Source organism: Homalodisca vitripennis, unplaced genomic scaffold (genome assembly GCF_021130785.1).
Source record: "Homalodisca vitripennis isolate AUS2020 unplaced genomic scaffold, UT_GWSS_2.1 ScUCBcl_4091;HRSCAF=10035, whole genome shotgun sequence".
NCBI classification, from domain to species: domain Eukaryota; kingdom Metazoa; phylum Arthropoda; class Insecta; order Hemiptera; family Cicadellidae; genus Homalodisca; species Homalodisca vitripennis.
Genome location: NW_025780265.1, coordinates 13,155 through 30,593, shown reverse-complemented (window position 1 = coordinate 30,593; position 17,439 = coordinate 13,155). Strand labels below are relative to the sequence as shown.

Sequence of the window (17,439 nt, the reverse complement as noted above, 5' to 3'; positions counted from 1 at the left end):
TAACGTTGTTGGGATGTCGGCAGAGTACACGTTGAACAACAAAGGAGCAAGTACTGAGCCCTGTGGAAGGCCATTTTTAAGTTGCCTGAAAGAACTTTCCTCACGGCCAAGGCATACTTTTATAAGCCTGTCGCTAATCATTGAATTAAGAAGCCGCAGAAGGAAAGGAGCTTGCCGACTTCTTTTAAATTCGTTAACTTATAATTAACCAGCTTGTCAGATGGGTGGCGAACTGACTTGGACAAAGCAACAATACGCTTTGCTATTGCACAGGGTTTCGGATGTGACAAAGAACTGTTCGTCGAAGGCTTGCCGGTGGAGAGCTTTCTCAAGAGGGACCAAGCTTTACGGCTACTATGGGTGAAGTTAAGATTTTCCATTGTGTGTACCCACTTTTCTCTTCTTGCTTTGTCAAAAGATTGTAGTAGCCGATCAGCTGTTTCTGTGTTCCTGGTGTCATTGAACTCACTGTAAAGGTCCTCACACTCTTGACTCCAACCTGGCACATAGCTCTTTCGAAATCCTCGTGGAATGCACAGTTTAGCAGTAGCCAGGACTAGCTTTGTGAACCGGTCATAGTTTCTTATCGTGGGAGGGATGAACCTGATGCCATCATCAAGCCTGGATGTAAAGGCTTTCCAATCAGCTTTGTTAAAATTCCAGCGAGGCCGAGATAAGGATCTTACAAGAGGAATCTTGATTCCGGCTGAAATAAGCACAGGCCTATGCTGAGAATGAGGAAAGGCACCAAGAACTTTCCTCCCAACTGCTAAAGGCTTAAGAGAGCGGGCACAAGAGCAAAAACATAGGTCTGGAGTATAACCACGACACCAGCGGGCTGAATAAAAAGTGTGGGCATCTTTGGCATCATGTATTAATAATAATAATAATAATAATTTATTTGCCGTTAAGCAGGGAAGCATTGACAAAGTCATAATTCACATGTATACATACAAGCATGTCAAGTACAACTAAGTCTAATTAAAATTATAACTATACAAAACTTGAATAATATTAATTCAAAAGTCTATGATATTCAAATTAAAAAATTCGTCAATGGAATAAAAGGGATTATTTATCAGCCATTTATACAACTTTTTACAGAAGGTTTTCTCAGGATATTTAATGATTAAGTTTTGTAATTTATTATATATTTTTAGTGAGATGACAATGTGGCTATTCAATGTTTTAGTCAATCTACAAGAATTAATGTTTGACTGGTTTTTAGATCTTGTGTCATACTTATGACTGCTTGGTTTAAGCATATCAGAGTTTTTAAAAACATACAGGATCAAGTCAAAGATATACACATTGATCACTGTAGGAATATTTAAGCTTACAAATATGGGTTTACAATGTTCTAAGGGCCCTGCATCAGAAATGGTTCTGACAGCTTTTTTCTGTAGCACGAGAATTTCCTCTATCCTACTGCAGTTTCCAAACAGAATTATTCCGTATCTGAATACCGATTGAAAATTTGCAAAGTACACTGATCTAATGTAATTTTGATGAATGCAATAAGTTAACCGCTTTAATAAAAATATTACTCGAGATAATTTAATACTTAAATAATCAATATGTGGTCCCCAAGTAAGAGTCTTGTCAACATAAATTCCTAGAAACTTTACGTTAGTAGAAGGGTTATCTTTTAGAAAGTTTTCATTAAATTTTCTCAAAGAAAATGAGATTTTTTGTGTTTTTTCTTCGTTTAAATGGAATCCATTCGACATGAACCATTCAGAAGCCTCTTTTAAAGTATTTAGACAAAGAGATCTAAGTTCTTCAAGGTTTTTATTAGAATTAAAAAATGTAGCATACATATAGGTTTTACCTTTAACCGAATTTGGAAGATCGTTAATACTAATTAAAAAAAGGAGCGGCCCCAGTACAGAGCCCTGAGGTACACCGTATGAGACCACTAACTCCTTGGACCATTCTCCATCTATACAAACCTTTTGTTTTCGATTGCTAAGGTATGATTTAAAAAAACTTAATTGTGACCCTGAAACACCATAGTAGTTCAATTTCATTAACAGTTCTGAATGATTTACACATTCAAAAGCCTTGCTCAGGTCACAAAGGGTGGCCTGAGCAAAAGCCTTGTTCTCAAAGGCTGATAGCACATCTTGCACCAACATATCTACAGCGTCAATAGTAGATTTTCCCTTTCTAAATCCAAATTGAGAATTACTTAAAAATTTGTTTCCTTCAAAATACGCATTTATCTGGTCATAAACCAACATTTCAAATATTTTGGATAAAACGGGAATAATCGAAATTGGGCGATAACTCTGCGGCTTGTCTTTGGGCCCCTTCTTAAAAACCGGACATATCCGACTTAACTTCAACTCGTCAGGAAAAATTCCCTCCACAAGACATAAGTTAAAACAGTAAGACAAAGGACTTGCAATGGATTTTATTATATTTTTTAAAAGGTTATTGGACATTAGATAAATGTCACAACTATTTGAGTTTTTAAGACTGCTGGCTAATGTAATTACTTCATTAGGAGTAATTGGTCGCCATGCAAAATTTTGAGAATTCACTGGCAAATTTTTAATAAGCTCCTCTGAACCATATCTAGGGCAGCCCATTTTATTTTTTATTTCATTTACAGAATTGATGTAGGAATTATTGAATGAATCAGGTGAAATTCCAATGTTAGAATTATTTACAAAACTCATTTTTCCATTATCTTTTATTATTTTCCAGGCAGTTTTACATTTGTTGCTGCTATTATTTATTAATTTTGTATTATGAGTTAATTTTGCATTTTTTACTGATTGTTTATAATGTTTCTTCAGGTCTAAAAAAGCTTTTATTTCAGGTTCTGAGGCCGATTTAGAATTTTTTACTATACCATTCAAAAATAATAATCTTTTTTTTATGTCAGCTAGATCATTAGTATACCAATTATGTTTTAATACTGATAAATTATTCTGGTTTACTTTTTTTAGTTTGGCAAAATAGTTGATATTGTCTATTAGCAATTTAAAAAAAATTTGAAAAGCACTGAGAGCAGTTGGTTTATTCATACTCAATATGCCATCCCACTGATACGTGTTTAGTTTGTCTGTCAAGTGTGCCCAGGCATTATTAGAAACAAATAATTTGTAATAACTGACAGAATCTGAACTATTTTCCGCTAATTGTTTTTTCCTCTTTACTGAACCAAAAGGTGCATGTATTATGAGACCATTGTGGTCAGAGAAAGGAAAGTTAAAAATGTCACAATCTATTTTAAATTCTCTTTGGTAATTTACTAGAACATTGTCCAGACAATTAGCACCTCTGGTTGCTTTATTGTTTATGTAATAAAAATCATGCTGGCGCATGACATTACAAAACTGTTTTGACATGTTATTAGTTTTGGTGACGTCAAAATTAAAATTAAAGTCCCCCCCTATGATAGAGGTGTAATTTGGGCAGCTAGCTAAGAAAGAGAGCAACTTGTCAAGATTTTCAAGGAAGATATGTGGGTTTCCGGATGGTGAGTGATAAAGTGACACTATTATAAGTTTTAAACTATCAATAAAAATTGCAGCTGCCTCAAAGTTTACTTCTGAAACAAATTGATTTACATCACATGTCCTGCTTTGGACATCATTGCGGGTAAAAATCAACGAACCCCCGCGAATGTGGTTTGACCGACAGAAAGCGCTGACACAGGTATAACCATCAGGTGCAGCTAGTTTAATTTCCTCCTCTTTGAGCCAGTGTTCACACAAACCTACCACAAAAATATTTTTATCAGTTAAAAAGCTATCCAAAATTGAAATTTTATTTTTTAGACCTTGAATATTTAAAAACAAAACACTGGAATTTGACCCGTTACAGTTAGAGACAGTATTCAGATTAGTATTAGTATTTTTTTTTTTGTTTACTTGTGTTTTGGTTACGTCTTAAACCTAAGCATAATTTATTTCTATGGGTCTTACTCCTAAAAAATCTATATTTATAGGCGTACTATTTAGTGAACCTGTAGCACATGACACACAACTGACCATATCATCACCAGCACATTTATTACAAATGTTACCACTAGATACTGTCGGAGTGAAGTGAGCATCTGTATTATCAACTAAGGTAGCAGGCTCCATTGTCTCCCCGTCTGAGGTCACAGATGATGACATCTCATCAGCAGAACTCAAAAGTGCTGTCATCTCACTGGGAGTTGCTGGATGTGTTAGTATGGTTGAAGCGAGACCATCAGAAGATATCGGTATTGCAGCTGGGGACATATCAGCTTTCTCCCACAGTTCACGGTGAGAAGAGATGGTGTATCTTAGCTTCTCCACAAAGGCGGAATAGGATAGTCCGTTTCGAAGCTTCCTTTTTGCGTACTCATTACATGTGACGATGTAAACAGAAGCTTTACTGACTTTAATAAACTTAATCAGTTCAGCAACAAAGTGTTCAGGTTCAATACCATCTCTTGTACAACCCATTGGTGAACAAATAAGTTGTTTTAGACTCCTTTTTTTAAATTCTCGAGTTAAATCTTCAAAAGCTAGGTTATAATTGCTAATTTTGGGTTTTTGGTAGTATTTATCTTTTGTAATTAAACTAAATATTTCAGCACCTTCTGCAGTTTTCTGGTACGCCAAATGACTTGTAATGCAATCTTTCATAGAGGGTTTGCCAAACTTTTCTTTAAAAATCGTTGCAATTCCAGCACTCATACTTCTTTCATTATTTAGGTCTGCCGATATGCAATGTGAGAAAGCGACATGTTCGTCTCCTTGATGTTTTTCAAAGACATCCATGATGTTCGCCTCAATTACTGTAATTGGTTCTTTATTTTCCATTGTTGGTATAATTGAGGACCTTGCTGATATTGGAGAGAGAGGGAAACTAGTGATTGGTGTTAACCTGATATTAGCAGTATCAATTTTATTTAGAAAATCTATAATCATAAAACTCAGTTTCTTTTTTCCCCTATAGTTCAGGTGCAAGCCATGGCGTGTGAAATGCAGTCTATTGAAAGAATCAAAATCAATAATATAGACATTATCTAGTCGGGAAACAATTTCTCGTATGTAGTTGTTCGCCATTGCTATCTCGTCATGTATTGGGCTGTCATGCTGTAGGTCAAAACGAGGAGGAATTGTGGTAATACAAACTGATCTTGTCTTGCTGAAATTTTTTAGTTTGCTTTCCATTTTTTCATAGATTACCTGAGGTGTTTTCTTGAGCATATCATTTGTCCCAGCTAATAACATGAGGGGGCGATCAAGAGATTCTTTTATTTGGCCATAAACTTTTGTTATATCAGCACCAGGAGTCACTAAACCGTTAATGCTGATTTTTTTGTTGCTACATTTATCAATAATTTCTGGAATACCTCTACCTTGGCTATCGGCATAGAACTCTAATTTAACTGGCTTTATTTTATCTAACTTCTCTTTCAGTTTCACATCCACAATAGCTAATTTATTGAAATTTAGATCTTTGCCACTTCTTATTTGACACCTGGACAGAAATTCATTTTTACCAATATTTTTCTTTGTATTACTAGAAGTCCATCTATTTTTATCAATTGTTACATTACTATCTTGGTTTGCTCCTCTCTTTTCCGTAAAAAATTGCTTTCTTCATTTTGCAGAGTCCCTAGAACTTCGTAATAATTTTTAGATAAGATTGAGGGTAGTTGACTTTCAGGTGCATTGAAACTCTTGAGTTGAGTAATATTAAGTTGTTATTTTCAGCCCAACTAGTTAAACTCGTACCATTGTCGTCATCCAATGAGTATCCCCACGAGCTATGATGACTGTTAAAGTCCCCAATGTAAAGGACGGGGTGTCCAAATATGGGAAGTACTGTGTCAGACCATTGTCTATTAGGTGGTTTGTAGACATTTACTATAGTTGTTTCTGACACTTTCACCACCAGTACAAAAATATCGTCATCACAGCTCTTGTAAATCGGGGACACATCATCTATGCCCTGCCTAACATAAGTTGCCACTCCGTATTTTCTGTGGCCAATGGCTTCTACAAGTGTATATCCAGGGATATTGCCTCTTGCACAGGTGTTAGAATTCTCAATGTGAGTCTCCTGGAGTGCTAGGACATCGACGTTGTTCTTTATCATAATTTTGCTTAGGCACTCACATTTAGATCTGCTAAGACCCTCGGCGTTAAAATAACATATATTTAAAAGAGAGCCAATATTTAAAAAATCAGTATTTGTCTGGCCCTGAGAAGGACCGTTTGTTTGGTCTTCTATAGCTGCCATAACTGGGAGATCACAAGAGTGACGGTCCAGCTACCAAAAATTGCTGTTCGTTTAGCGTTTAACTTCACCCCCCCCCCTTTGACAATGAAAACCTTATATAGAATGCAGACCTGCAGTGTGATCCAGAAGGTCCTATTACATGAGAAACCACAGTATCTGTACGAGATGTCTCTTAATATGGGACCAACCATGTCTTACACTTGCCCCACTTTTCAAAAGTGAAACTGGAGTTGGAGAGGAGGAGCTCACTTTTTCAGTCCTAAATTGTTTAAACAGTCTCCCCAACCACATTAAACAACTTCATCATAAGAGTTTTAAATTAGAATTAAGGATTTTATGCATTGTTAGATTTTAGTTGGTACAAAATTAAGTGAATATAAACAAGATTAGTTGGAACCATTATTTGTTGATTTAGTTCATAGTAATTTTTTACGTTATTTTGTGTGTAATTTTAAGTCATATTTTATATTTATTTATTCATATTTATTGACTTGTTGTTCTGAAAAGCAGTATGTAAACTGAACAGTACTTGAAAAGAAAAGCGTTTTAACTATTTATTTTATTTGTACATTTATTAAGAAAAATGTTCAAACTGTAATTTAAAAATAATATATTTTACGATAATAGACTCTCAAATATTTTATAGTATGAGTATTTATAGGACCACTGAACAGAAGAACTTGAAAACCATAGTAAATATAAAAAAGAGCTCTTTGAATTATGGAAGAAATTTAACAAATTTTCTGCCAAAAATAAATGTAAAGATTTAAAAATGTTAACTGTTTATACTCAGCATACCATACTGAGCAGCCATTTATACTCAGCAGCCAGTTTAACACAAATAGCCATAATTCAGTTTAACATTAAAACTTTATGTAACAACCAATAGAGGGGAAGTTTTAATTTTAGTAAACACTTTTAAACCTAAATTATCCAGAATTAGATAATGAGATCCCACAAAAAATTCTAAGTTATTGCTCTGAAGAACTAACTTGGCCACTGACCAGTGTAACAAATAAATCATAAGAATATTAAGTTCAGCTCCAGTTCACCTTCCACTTAGTGCAGCATCTGAAGTCTAACGCTGTGGCAGATTTGACTCCTGCAATCTAGAATCAACATCCATCTGAAGAGATCTAAAATAGTCTGCTACGAAGAAGCTCAAAACAAACTCTCTACATCTTTTTGACGTCAGACACCTGGACTACAAACAAATGTAATCAAGATGAAATGGTGTTCTCATTGTCTCAGGTACACAAGCAAGTGCACTAAGTGGAAGGTGAACTAGAGCTGAACTCAACATTCTTATTAAATCAACCCTTCCCACCATTACTCTACGTTATGTGTAAATAAATCATTCCAAGAAGGTTCGTTTCTGGAATCATTATTGTATTATATTGTGTGAACAGAATTCCTGTTTCAAACATTTAGAAGTAGTAATGGTAAAGTGTCTACTCTTCTTAGGTAACGTGGAGGAATGTATCCCCTTCATCTGCATCCGAGATCTTCCCAGTGTGTACGACATTCGCAGTCTTCATTTATGCCAGAACAGTCTGGGAATTTGGGCCACCCATTCAGATAAAACGTCTGATGGGTTTTACAGGTCAGTAGCTTTTCCGTGTGTAGGGTTTTGTCAATTTAAAGGCTGATTTTCTTGCTATTGTTAAGGAAATCCGTGATTCGTACATTCTTATGCAATGTACTATAGTCTAGCCCAGGGGTCTCCAATATTTTTGCTCAAGGAACAGATATTTAACCATTTGTGATGTATAAATACAAGAATAAAATTAGCGTTGTTATTTTTAAAGTATATACTGAACTTGTTATATTTTATGTCTAACTTAACAATAATACACTACCTTGCCTATTATAATTAGGTTTCTTGTGTTTTGTTCTAACAGTTAAAATATACAGGATGTCCATCTTAACTTTGGCATAATTGATATCTTAAAAACAAATAAATATACAAGAAAGTTAAAATGGGAGTTTTCATCTAGTTTTCAGTGGTTATTAAGTATTAAATATGATATGAATGTAGCTAATGTTTAGACAAGTATAACTGAGTTGTTATAATTTTTTTATTGACAAAAAAAAATCATACAATATTTCTATCTTATTTTTTAATCCCTGTATATTTAAAAATAAAATGTTTTATTTGAGAAAATGATTTATTGTTTTTTAAGAATGAAATCAGTTCCTAATTTATAATTTAATTTGGGTAATTATAGGTAACATGAATGGTAGCTTTTGTGTAACCTTAAAAAAATAACAAGGGAAGTATATAAATACAACTCAAGTACTTTGGCATTGATGATAAACCCAATCTGGAGTAACCATTGTCTTGATTATCCATTTGTGCATGAAGTTGACGTATAAGGTATTTGTAGTGATAATGATCTTGTGTAAAAGGGTAAGGGTTTCCAGTATGTAGATTGAAAGGAAGTGACAGAATAGATCTCTGTGAGAGTTTCTATCATGGCCAATGTGCAAGGATGACAGGCAAAAGCGTTCCACATTTAAAAAAGAATTGTTGCTTGCGAGAACATAACATTTCTGGATCTTACTTTCAATACCTGTTTAACTTGGGTGCCAATCTTAAAAATCTAAGAAGAAATCTTTCAAGCATCTCAACATTCTTAGAGCCCTGTGTAGACAGGAGCTGCATGCTCTGATTCTATAATGCTACCTTTCGTTCCTGTTTAGACCATGGATACTAAACATATGGGCCAGCAAGACACAGTTCTCTCAAAATGCTGGATACAATCCACAATTCTGCCTTAGGACAGGGCACTGGAGCTTTAGTGCAATTCCTGTGACCAGTTTTCTTGTGGAAACTGGAGACCATCATTCATATATAGATGACAACTATCCCTTAATTATTTTCACTCATTGTCAGCGAAACCAGAAACCCCTGCTTTCCATTTAGTTATAAGCAGTGAACTTCAAGATTCGTTTCTTGTGAGACTGAGACACCTATCACCCTTTGAAGTCAGGTTTGGAACATATGCTGAACATGTAGGCCTAGATAAGTATGATCTTAGGATTATACTATACACTAGTGTGATGTCTCATCTTGGAACATTTCAGTGCCCTCCATCACTTTCCATCAAACTAGTTTTAAGAAGTTGTCTACTCCAGAAACGGTCTTCCATCAAGAGTTCCATTAAATAATACATAGCCTCGCTCCATGCAATGTAGTTTATAATAATAATACTTATTGTCATTTTACAGGAAGTCATATATACATCAAAGAGACGAAGTCAAATCAATGTTCAAATACCTATCTTTGTTCATATTTTTTTAAATATTAAAATGATAAAACATATTTCAATGTCAAAAGTATTGTTTTAGAAAATAGAAGATTAAAAACAAATATATAAAGTACAAAACCGAACAGTCTAGAAATTTATATATGGAATACTGAAAAATTATGAAAGAACATAAAATGTATTTCTATGCAACCAGTCATACATCATTTTACGTTTCTCTGTGTAGAGTGTATGACACATCCAGTGGACAGTTGGAGTGTGTGGATATATTGGCTCCTGACACACAAGTTGTATCCTTGGTCTCGCAGAGTGTAAGCTTGGATCTCTTCTTGCAAAACTCGAGCCTGTTCCTGCCTCTTGGTTCTATCTCAAGAGAGACATTAATCCAGAAGGTAAATAATTTCATGTACTTATTAAAAAGCACTGGAAGATAGAAAATAAAAATGCAATAATTCATTACCAATGACTCATTCATTACATAGTTTATAGATTTAATAAATTCTATTTATTAAATTACTGTAATACTAAAACACAAAATACATTGAGCAAACTCGTGAGTGTTGATCATCTCACTACACAACTGAGCCATTGCTATCAGTTTTAACATATCAGTGTCCCAAAATAATAATAATATATCCACTGCTAACATATCGTTGTCCCATAAATAATAATATATCCACTGCAAACTTATCGTTGTCCCATAAATTATATTAATATATTCACTGCTAACAAATCTTTGTTCATAAATAATTTTAATATATCCATTGCTAATGTGACATTGTTCTATAAGTAGTATTATTATATCCACTACTAATGTATCATTGTCCAAAAATAGTATTAATATATCCAATACTTACTCATATTTTTGGTGCCAATTCCTCAACTATCCAAGATAAAGCCAATCATTAAATAGAACAAAATTTTTGTTTTTTAACCCTGGAACTGGCCATCATTTTTCCCAAAATGGCAGGCACTTTTTGGCGATTTTGTAAGGGTTTTGTATTTTAATCACTGCTAATCTATTTTTTAAGATACAAACATTTTAAAAACATCAATGTCTTTAGAAATAAATGCAGTTTACCAAAAAAATACTAAAGATTGAATCATTTAATTTATTTTTATTTTTTTACAGATTGTTAAAAATATTAGCAAAGAATAAATTTTTCTCAAAATGTATAGCACCCTCTCAGGTAATATGAAAGTTTTTAGAATAATTCTAAAATATGCAAAAGTTTGCTTATATACCTCAATTACAAATTACAAAAAAATATTTAGCTAAAAGAAGTTTATTGGTACTTTTAGATAATATATCTATAAAAACTACAAAATCTGAAAAAAGTTTGTATAGCACTATTATGTATACCATTGTGACATTTTGGAATCTATTGGATGAACAAATATTTTTTCTAAGAGATAAATATATGTAGAAGAGAAAAATATGATATTTATAGAAGTTTACATTGTATAAGATATTTTTATATGGCAACAAACTTTTTTTTTATTTGTACAAAAGTCAAAATTGTGAAATAAATGCCAAACTTTTTTAGCTAACAATTTTCTTTTCAACCAAATATTATTTATATATTTATCTCTATTATTTTTTTGTTAAAAAAATAGAACACACGATAGTCATAGAAATAAAACGCTAATACCTTCAAAAAAAGTAAAAAAAAAACTTTTTTACTTTTATAATAAATACTTTTGAATAAATTTAAATCAAAATGTAATTTTAATTAAAATTAAATTGTCTACAAAATAATAAAACACTTAACCTACGTGAACATAGGCTTATTTTCAGTTTCACCAAAATCCAACCTATTCGCTAAAACTTAACCTAACCTCTACATTTTTCACTTCACTAATTAAAAAAAACAATAAACAAACTTTTATTTATACGTACTGAATAACGAAAAGTCTAAAATATCCAAATAAATAGCAAGCAATACACTAATACCGGCAATGGCGTAATAACAACAAAGAAATCAACACGGCAACCATGCGATGCGTTGTTCTTCTCTACTGGCTGAGTCGGTGATTGCACAACAGAACAAAAATAAAATACTAGTTCATAGTCTTCGTTGTCTATTATACTGTTGCTTAGAGCAATTCTTCTTCTTTGTTTTGCTAGGATTTTCACTATTTCCAGACAACGATAAAGTAACAAAAATAACAAAATTTAATGAAGCTATTTTCGACGCATTAGGCATTTTGGGATTTTACAAAACACGAGCTTTTCAAACGCTTATTTTATAAACATTTATTTTCCTACTGGCTATTGAAAAGATGTTTCTGAAAGCCAAGAATACACTGTTTTCAATGACGACACTTACGATCGTGTAGAACGTAAACTCACGATAGGGAATTTTTACAAACATTCGGTAATTTTAGCGTGTTCGGAAATTACGCAAACAAATGGCAATCGGAAATGTAAACATCCAAGTTTAGAATTTTATAATGAAAGATTTAACTTAACTATAGAGCGTTTTATAATATAATGTGAAACCTTGAATCTTTATCTTTAGATTTACGTATGTTTTACTTCAAACTAAGTAAAAATAGACTTGCTGTGAGAGATCATATTACGACATAGTTAATGCGTCGAAAATAGCTTGGTGCCATTTTGAAACTGTAGTTAATGCGTCGATAATCGCTTAAAGCCAGTTGCAGGGTTAAGAACGCTATTCATAGGTGCAATGAAAGTCATTCTTAGCTATTTTAATTTTTTTAAAGGTTTTACAAGTATGGAATAATATCCTAAATTTGAACTATTTAAAATTTATGCTGAAAAGTGACAACTGAAACATATTTCTAGAAAGAGTAGTTATTTGGTAACCTTGTATAAAAAAATTGGATTTGCTAAAATTTGTAACGAGGTAACAGAAACAAATCTGTGAGACCGTATAACTTTGAAATTTTGGACCAACCTTTCTACAAGGAGTGAAATATATTAAAACTTTTTCAAAATGATCAGTGAATAGAGATCTTTAAAATGTAGTACAGCTTACATATCTTTACATTTGAAAATCCATCTCTACCCTTCCAAAAGTGCCATTTTGGGGTATTTGTGGGCGTAAAAATTATTTTCCTGAATTTAAGAGTCGAAATGTGGGGTTTTTCCATTAAAATGAAGAAGGTACAGTGTGTTTCTTGGTTTAGCGCCGCTATACATCGCAGACAAGTACTTAGTTGCACCCTGTATAACCCCTGCTTATGTATCGTTGTCCCATTAATAATAATAATAATAATAATAATATATCCACTGCAAATGTATTGTTGTCCTATAAATAATATTAATATATACACTGCTAGCATATCGTTGGCCAATAAATAATATTAATGAATATTTATGTTCTGTACGTGCATTTCTTTAGCCTTCTACTCCAAATACAGTTCTTGTTTTTGTATGTTATGAAGTTTCAAATGGTTTTAACAAATTGATCTTTTCTGTTAATAAATTTTTAGTTATTACTATAATACAATTTGATTCAAAATCTTTTAAATTGGTAGCAATGGCACAATATAGAGTAATGTTTTTCATGCTTTTTGCATTCCTAATTTTAAAACACATCTTGTCAAATATTTCAATAAAACTCAAATGTCATTGTAATTCTTAATTAAGAAAAAAAAGAATCGGAAGTTGTTAATTTCAATCTAAACAAAAAGGCGATATGACAAAAATTTGATCTCACCGTATGGATGGCCGTTGTGTGAAAGCAGATGTTAACTCCCATAACACTCACAACATAAGCTGTCTACTGAATACTTAGTGATAACCGCTAGCGATAACAGTTTAACCTAACTCTGTTTCAAGCGTTAACCATTGTGTTAAAGCGGAAGACAACTCCTACGACTACAAGCTGTGCATTCAACTATTAATCACACCGGTTTATCTATAACTGTTATTGCAGCTACATCATTGCTTTAATAACTGTTATGTAAATCTGGCTGTTATAATCATCTCTACACACATGCCACCTCCCACTCAATCAAAGCCAAGAGTTTGAAGGAACTCTTCAAAATCTCAGTTTTTCTCCGACTGGTGTAATCGGCCCTGACTAATTTTTAATAGTGTAACTTTTTTTCTTAATGAAAAGCAATAATCTTCAAATTCTCAGTTTTTCTCCGATTTATTTAATCGGTCCTGACTTATTTTTAACAGTGTAACTTTCTTTTATATTTTTGTTCTTAAAGAAAAGCAATAATATGTTTTTAACAAATGGTACAAATTTATTATTAACACATAGTATGATAACAATTCTATTTGATACATATTTTAAAATAAATTGATAAAGTTCAATATAACTCTTAGAAACTAAAAAAATTAACAACAAATTGAAATTATCTATAAATACAATATCAGAATTGTGGATTTTGGGTTTTTAAGCAGAAGAACCAATTCAATTTTGAAATTGGAAAGAAATCTAATAATTATTAAATTTTGAATAATTATGAAAAATAATATTAGTAATGGAACAAGCTCACAGATACTGATAATGTTGGAGAGCTGCTCATAGTCGGACGATGATGCATCAGATTTCTCAGATGGTGATATCCAATAGGTTACTATGTGTGTCCTTTGGTTAGTGTGGAGACACGGTGGGATGATAGAAAGGTTAATTAGGATCTGCTATGATGGTGTGAAAGTCTGGTCAATTATAATTTGTAGTTCACTTAATATCAGTTTTCGAAAAGGGGACACAAATAAATAAATCTTTATTTGTCATGTAGGCTATAATTTATTGAAAATATAGTGCTTTAGCAAAAATTACACCAAATGTTTATTTATCAATAGATTTTTATGATTCTTTTTTTAATAAACTTCTATAAGAGTATACTATAATATACATTTATCTAGAATTATAATAAATATGTAAAAAAATGTTAATGAGAAAATTTTTGCTTACCAACAAATATTTACAAAAATGTTCTGTTTCCATTTTAAACAGTGCATAAAATAAAAAGTTAGTTCCAAAATAAAAGTATTTTGTCTTTGTACATATAATAATGAGTTTTATTCCAACTTTTCACTTAGTTATATTAACAAATAACTGAGATATAGGTTTATAATTAAAAAGTGCACATTTAGTTCTACAGGCACAATCTTGCGAAAAACACATGGAAATGTGTACAAATAAAAGTAAGTTATAAAGCTACTTGTAAAATTAAAAATTATAACAAAAGAAGTAAAAATAACTCTATTTTCGATTTCATCAAATGTTTCTATGATATCTTATTGTCACAAAAAATTATTATTATGGTATTTACACTAACACTTGTGCAGTGAAAAACACTTTGTGTGTAGTCCTTTTATACATTTTTTACAAATGTAGCTAGATTTCTTCCTCTTATCACACATTCTGGTTGCTGGCTGCACTACATTCATAGCAATTTCTTTCCTTCTTGTTAGGAAGTTTTTTAAAAAAAGAGGGTAATCTTTCAGTGTCGCCTCCACCTTGATTTTCATCATAACTGACATCGGTGATTAGAATGGGGTGTCTCTGTCCTTTTAAACCGAACCATTCAGCTTATAAGCTGTCAACTAAAGTCACTAAGAAGTTTAATCTAGTCATAGGATTGGTGTTATTTTGTTTTTACAAAATATATTAATTCAAATAAAAAATGAAAAGTAATCTTTTTCCAAAATTTTGCTGACCTGCGGTATGTATTGGTGTAATATTTGGTCATGGCCTTTCACACCGCTCATAAGTTATTGTATTTTTTTATTATTTTAGGTTTGGTAGTAATGTATACTTTATTTCATCTTTTCCTTCATTTCTTTTTATTCTCCAGTTTTACATGCAGTTGCTAACAATAATACAGGATTTTTTAGAGTTTCTTTGTTTATAACCAAGTAACAATGTTGCATTTTCCTTTTGTATTGCCTTTGCCCAATTGTGTAGATTGTTTTTATTTCTTGAGGCACACCCTTTCTGTTTATTCTAACTGTTCCAGTCAGATGGGTACACCTTGTGTACAAAGCTTTGGCCAATCTAATAGAGGTAAAAAAATTATCCACAAATAAATGAAAACCTTTATACAAACATCCAGCTATATCAAGAAGTTTCATAATGACATTGTAGGCCAGGCCTGTTTCTTTTACTTGTTTTCTATCTGTATTAAAGACTCATTTATAGACAAAAAAGTGCACACAATAATGTGTTCTGCATCACACAGTACCCACAATTTTATACAAAATCTATGGTGTTTTTTAGAGAGATTCTGTATCAAGGGGTTTTGTCATTTAGTTGGTATAATACTCTCATCAATAGATAGACACCTATTGGGACTATAATGGTGTTTATATACCTTATTCAAATCTTCTATTAGGGGTTGCACATGGGTCATAATTTCGTTCCTTAAGTTTTAAAGATTCTGCATATCAACCCTATGAAAGTAAGCCAAAATATCTTGAAATCTGTTTCTGCTCATCATTCTCCTAAACCATTTACAATTCTGACTGTTAGGCTTCCATCAGAAACTTGTGAAGGTAGGTTTGCTATTTAGGCCCATATTTATTAGGATAAAAAATAAAAGCCTGTATTTCCCCAGCCTGGTCGGATTGTACATGAGGTCTGCCATAGCTATTGTATATTGTATTAGTTAGCTATAAACCTTAAAACCTTAAAAATATCCATAACATCTATAAAACGTTGGATATCAACATGAGTTGGCAATAGATTGTGTACTGTTATAATGAACTTTTACAAAAAATACTAGATTTGGCTATTTTATATTATAAAAATAACAATAAAAATTTTTAAATATTGAAAATTTGTAGTTTTACTTGACCTTTGTGTACAATACAAATCTTGAAATCAAAGTACTTACATATGCAATTGAAATTAAAAATGTCTTGTATGGTTTGTGATAGTTGGTGGTAAGCGGTGAGGACCAGAGTGTGGTTGATGGCATGATAGGACATGCAGTACTGCCACTGCCCTTGCTACAAGATGGACTAAAACACCATCAGATGGATATGATCAGATTAGCCCTCAACTTACACACTCAAGGTATTTGGCATGAGTATTCTTCATAGTTTTTTATTTATTTGGATCAGTTTCAAGAAAAGGCTAAAATGTATTGTGTATTATTGCAGTGTCTTATATTAATAGTTACAGTTCTCCAACAGCCATTATTTATTTGCATATCAATTTTGTAAAGTTATAGATTTAAAAAAAAAGAATCTAAATAATTTAATCTTTAAAAATACCATATTTAACATTTCAGCAGTTTGTAATATTTTGCTATAGAATTATACAAAAGTGCAACTATACATAAAGATAAACTAGCTACAATGTGTCTATGAATAAATAATGTTACATACCTTTCTGTCTTCAATCCAATATTTTTATTTTTATTACTAGTTTAGGAAGTGCTGTCCCATTGTCAATCACTTGGTCAAACCATCGAAACTGAACATGTAGTCAGAAATAAATAAATTTACACTTGATATCAATAAGTAAATAAACACTTGCAAAAAAAAAAAAAAAAAAAAAATCAACACAACAAAGAAATACAAAGTATGATTTAATTGAAATTAATAAGATTAATAATATAGACTGAACTATGTGAAACTGCCTTATTGAAGAGAGTTTAAGCTTCTTTTGTACTCTTTTTTGTGTGTGTAATGATAACCATGTAACTATATTTGTATTTTGGTATAAGTTTTTTAAAATAAAATTAAGAATCTTTTTGTCAAATACAAAAAATTAAGAGGAAAATACTTTTTATGCACATGTCCTCTGAAAACAGTTGCTGTTGATTTCAATCATTATTTTGTCATAAAAGGTTTTTTGGAGTTATTGGTATTAGAAATCAAGTGAAAAGAACTGTGATATCAAGAACCATTGATATCTCCATACTGCTAAGTAGCAAGGTATTCAGGTATCATGTATTGGAATCAATCCATTCATAACAAGTTTTTATACAAAGT

At 32.0% G+C, this 17,439-nt stretch overlaps 1 protein-coding gene across 1 annotated transcript in view; it reads left to right on the top strand.

Moving 5' to 3' along the window:
- Positions 1-17,439, top strand: part of LOC124372830 — a gene marked incomplete at its 3' end in the record, with an annotated part of 50,193 nt that overhangs the window by 20,902 nt on the left and 11,852 nt on the right. The window contains exons 7-9 of the mRNA XM_046831235.1: positions 7,702-7,840; positions 9,733-9,898; positions 16,378-16,516. Coding sequence (XP_046687191.1) covers positions 7,702-7,840; positions 9,733-9,898; positions 16,378-16,516 — 444 coding nt within the window. The remainder of the gene's footprint in view (positions 1-7,701; positions 7,841-9,732; positions 9,899-16,377; positions 16,517-17,439) is intronic.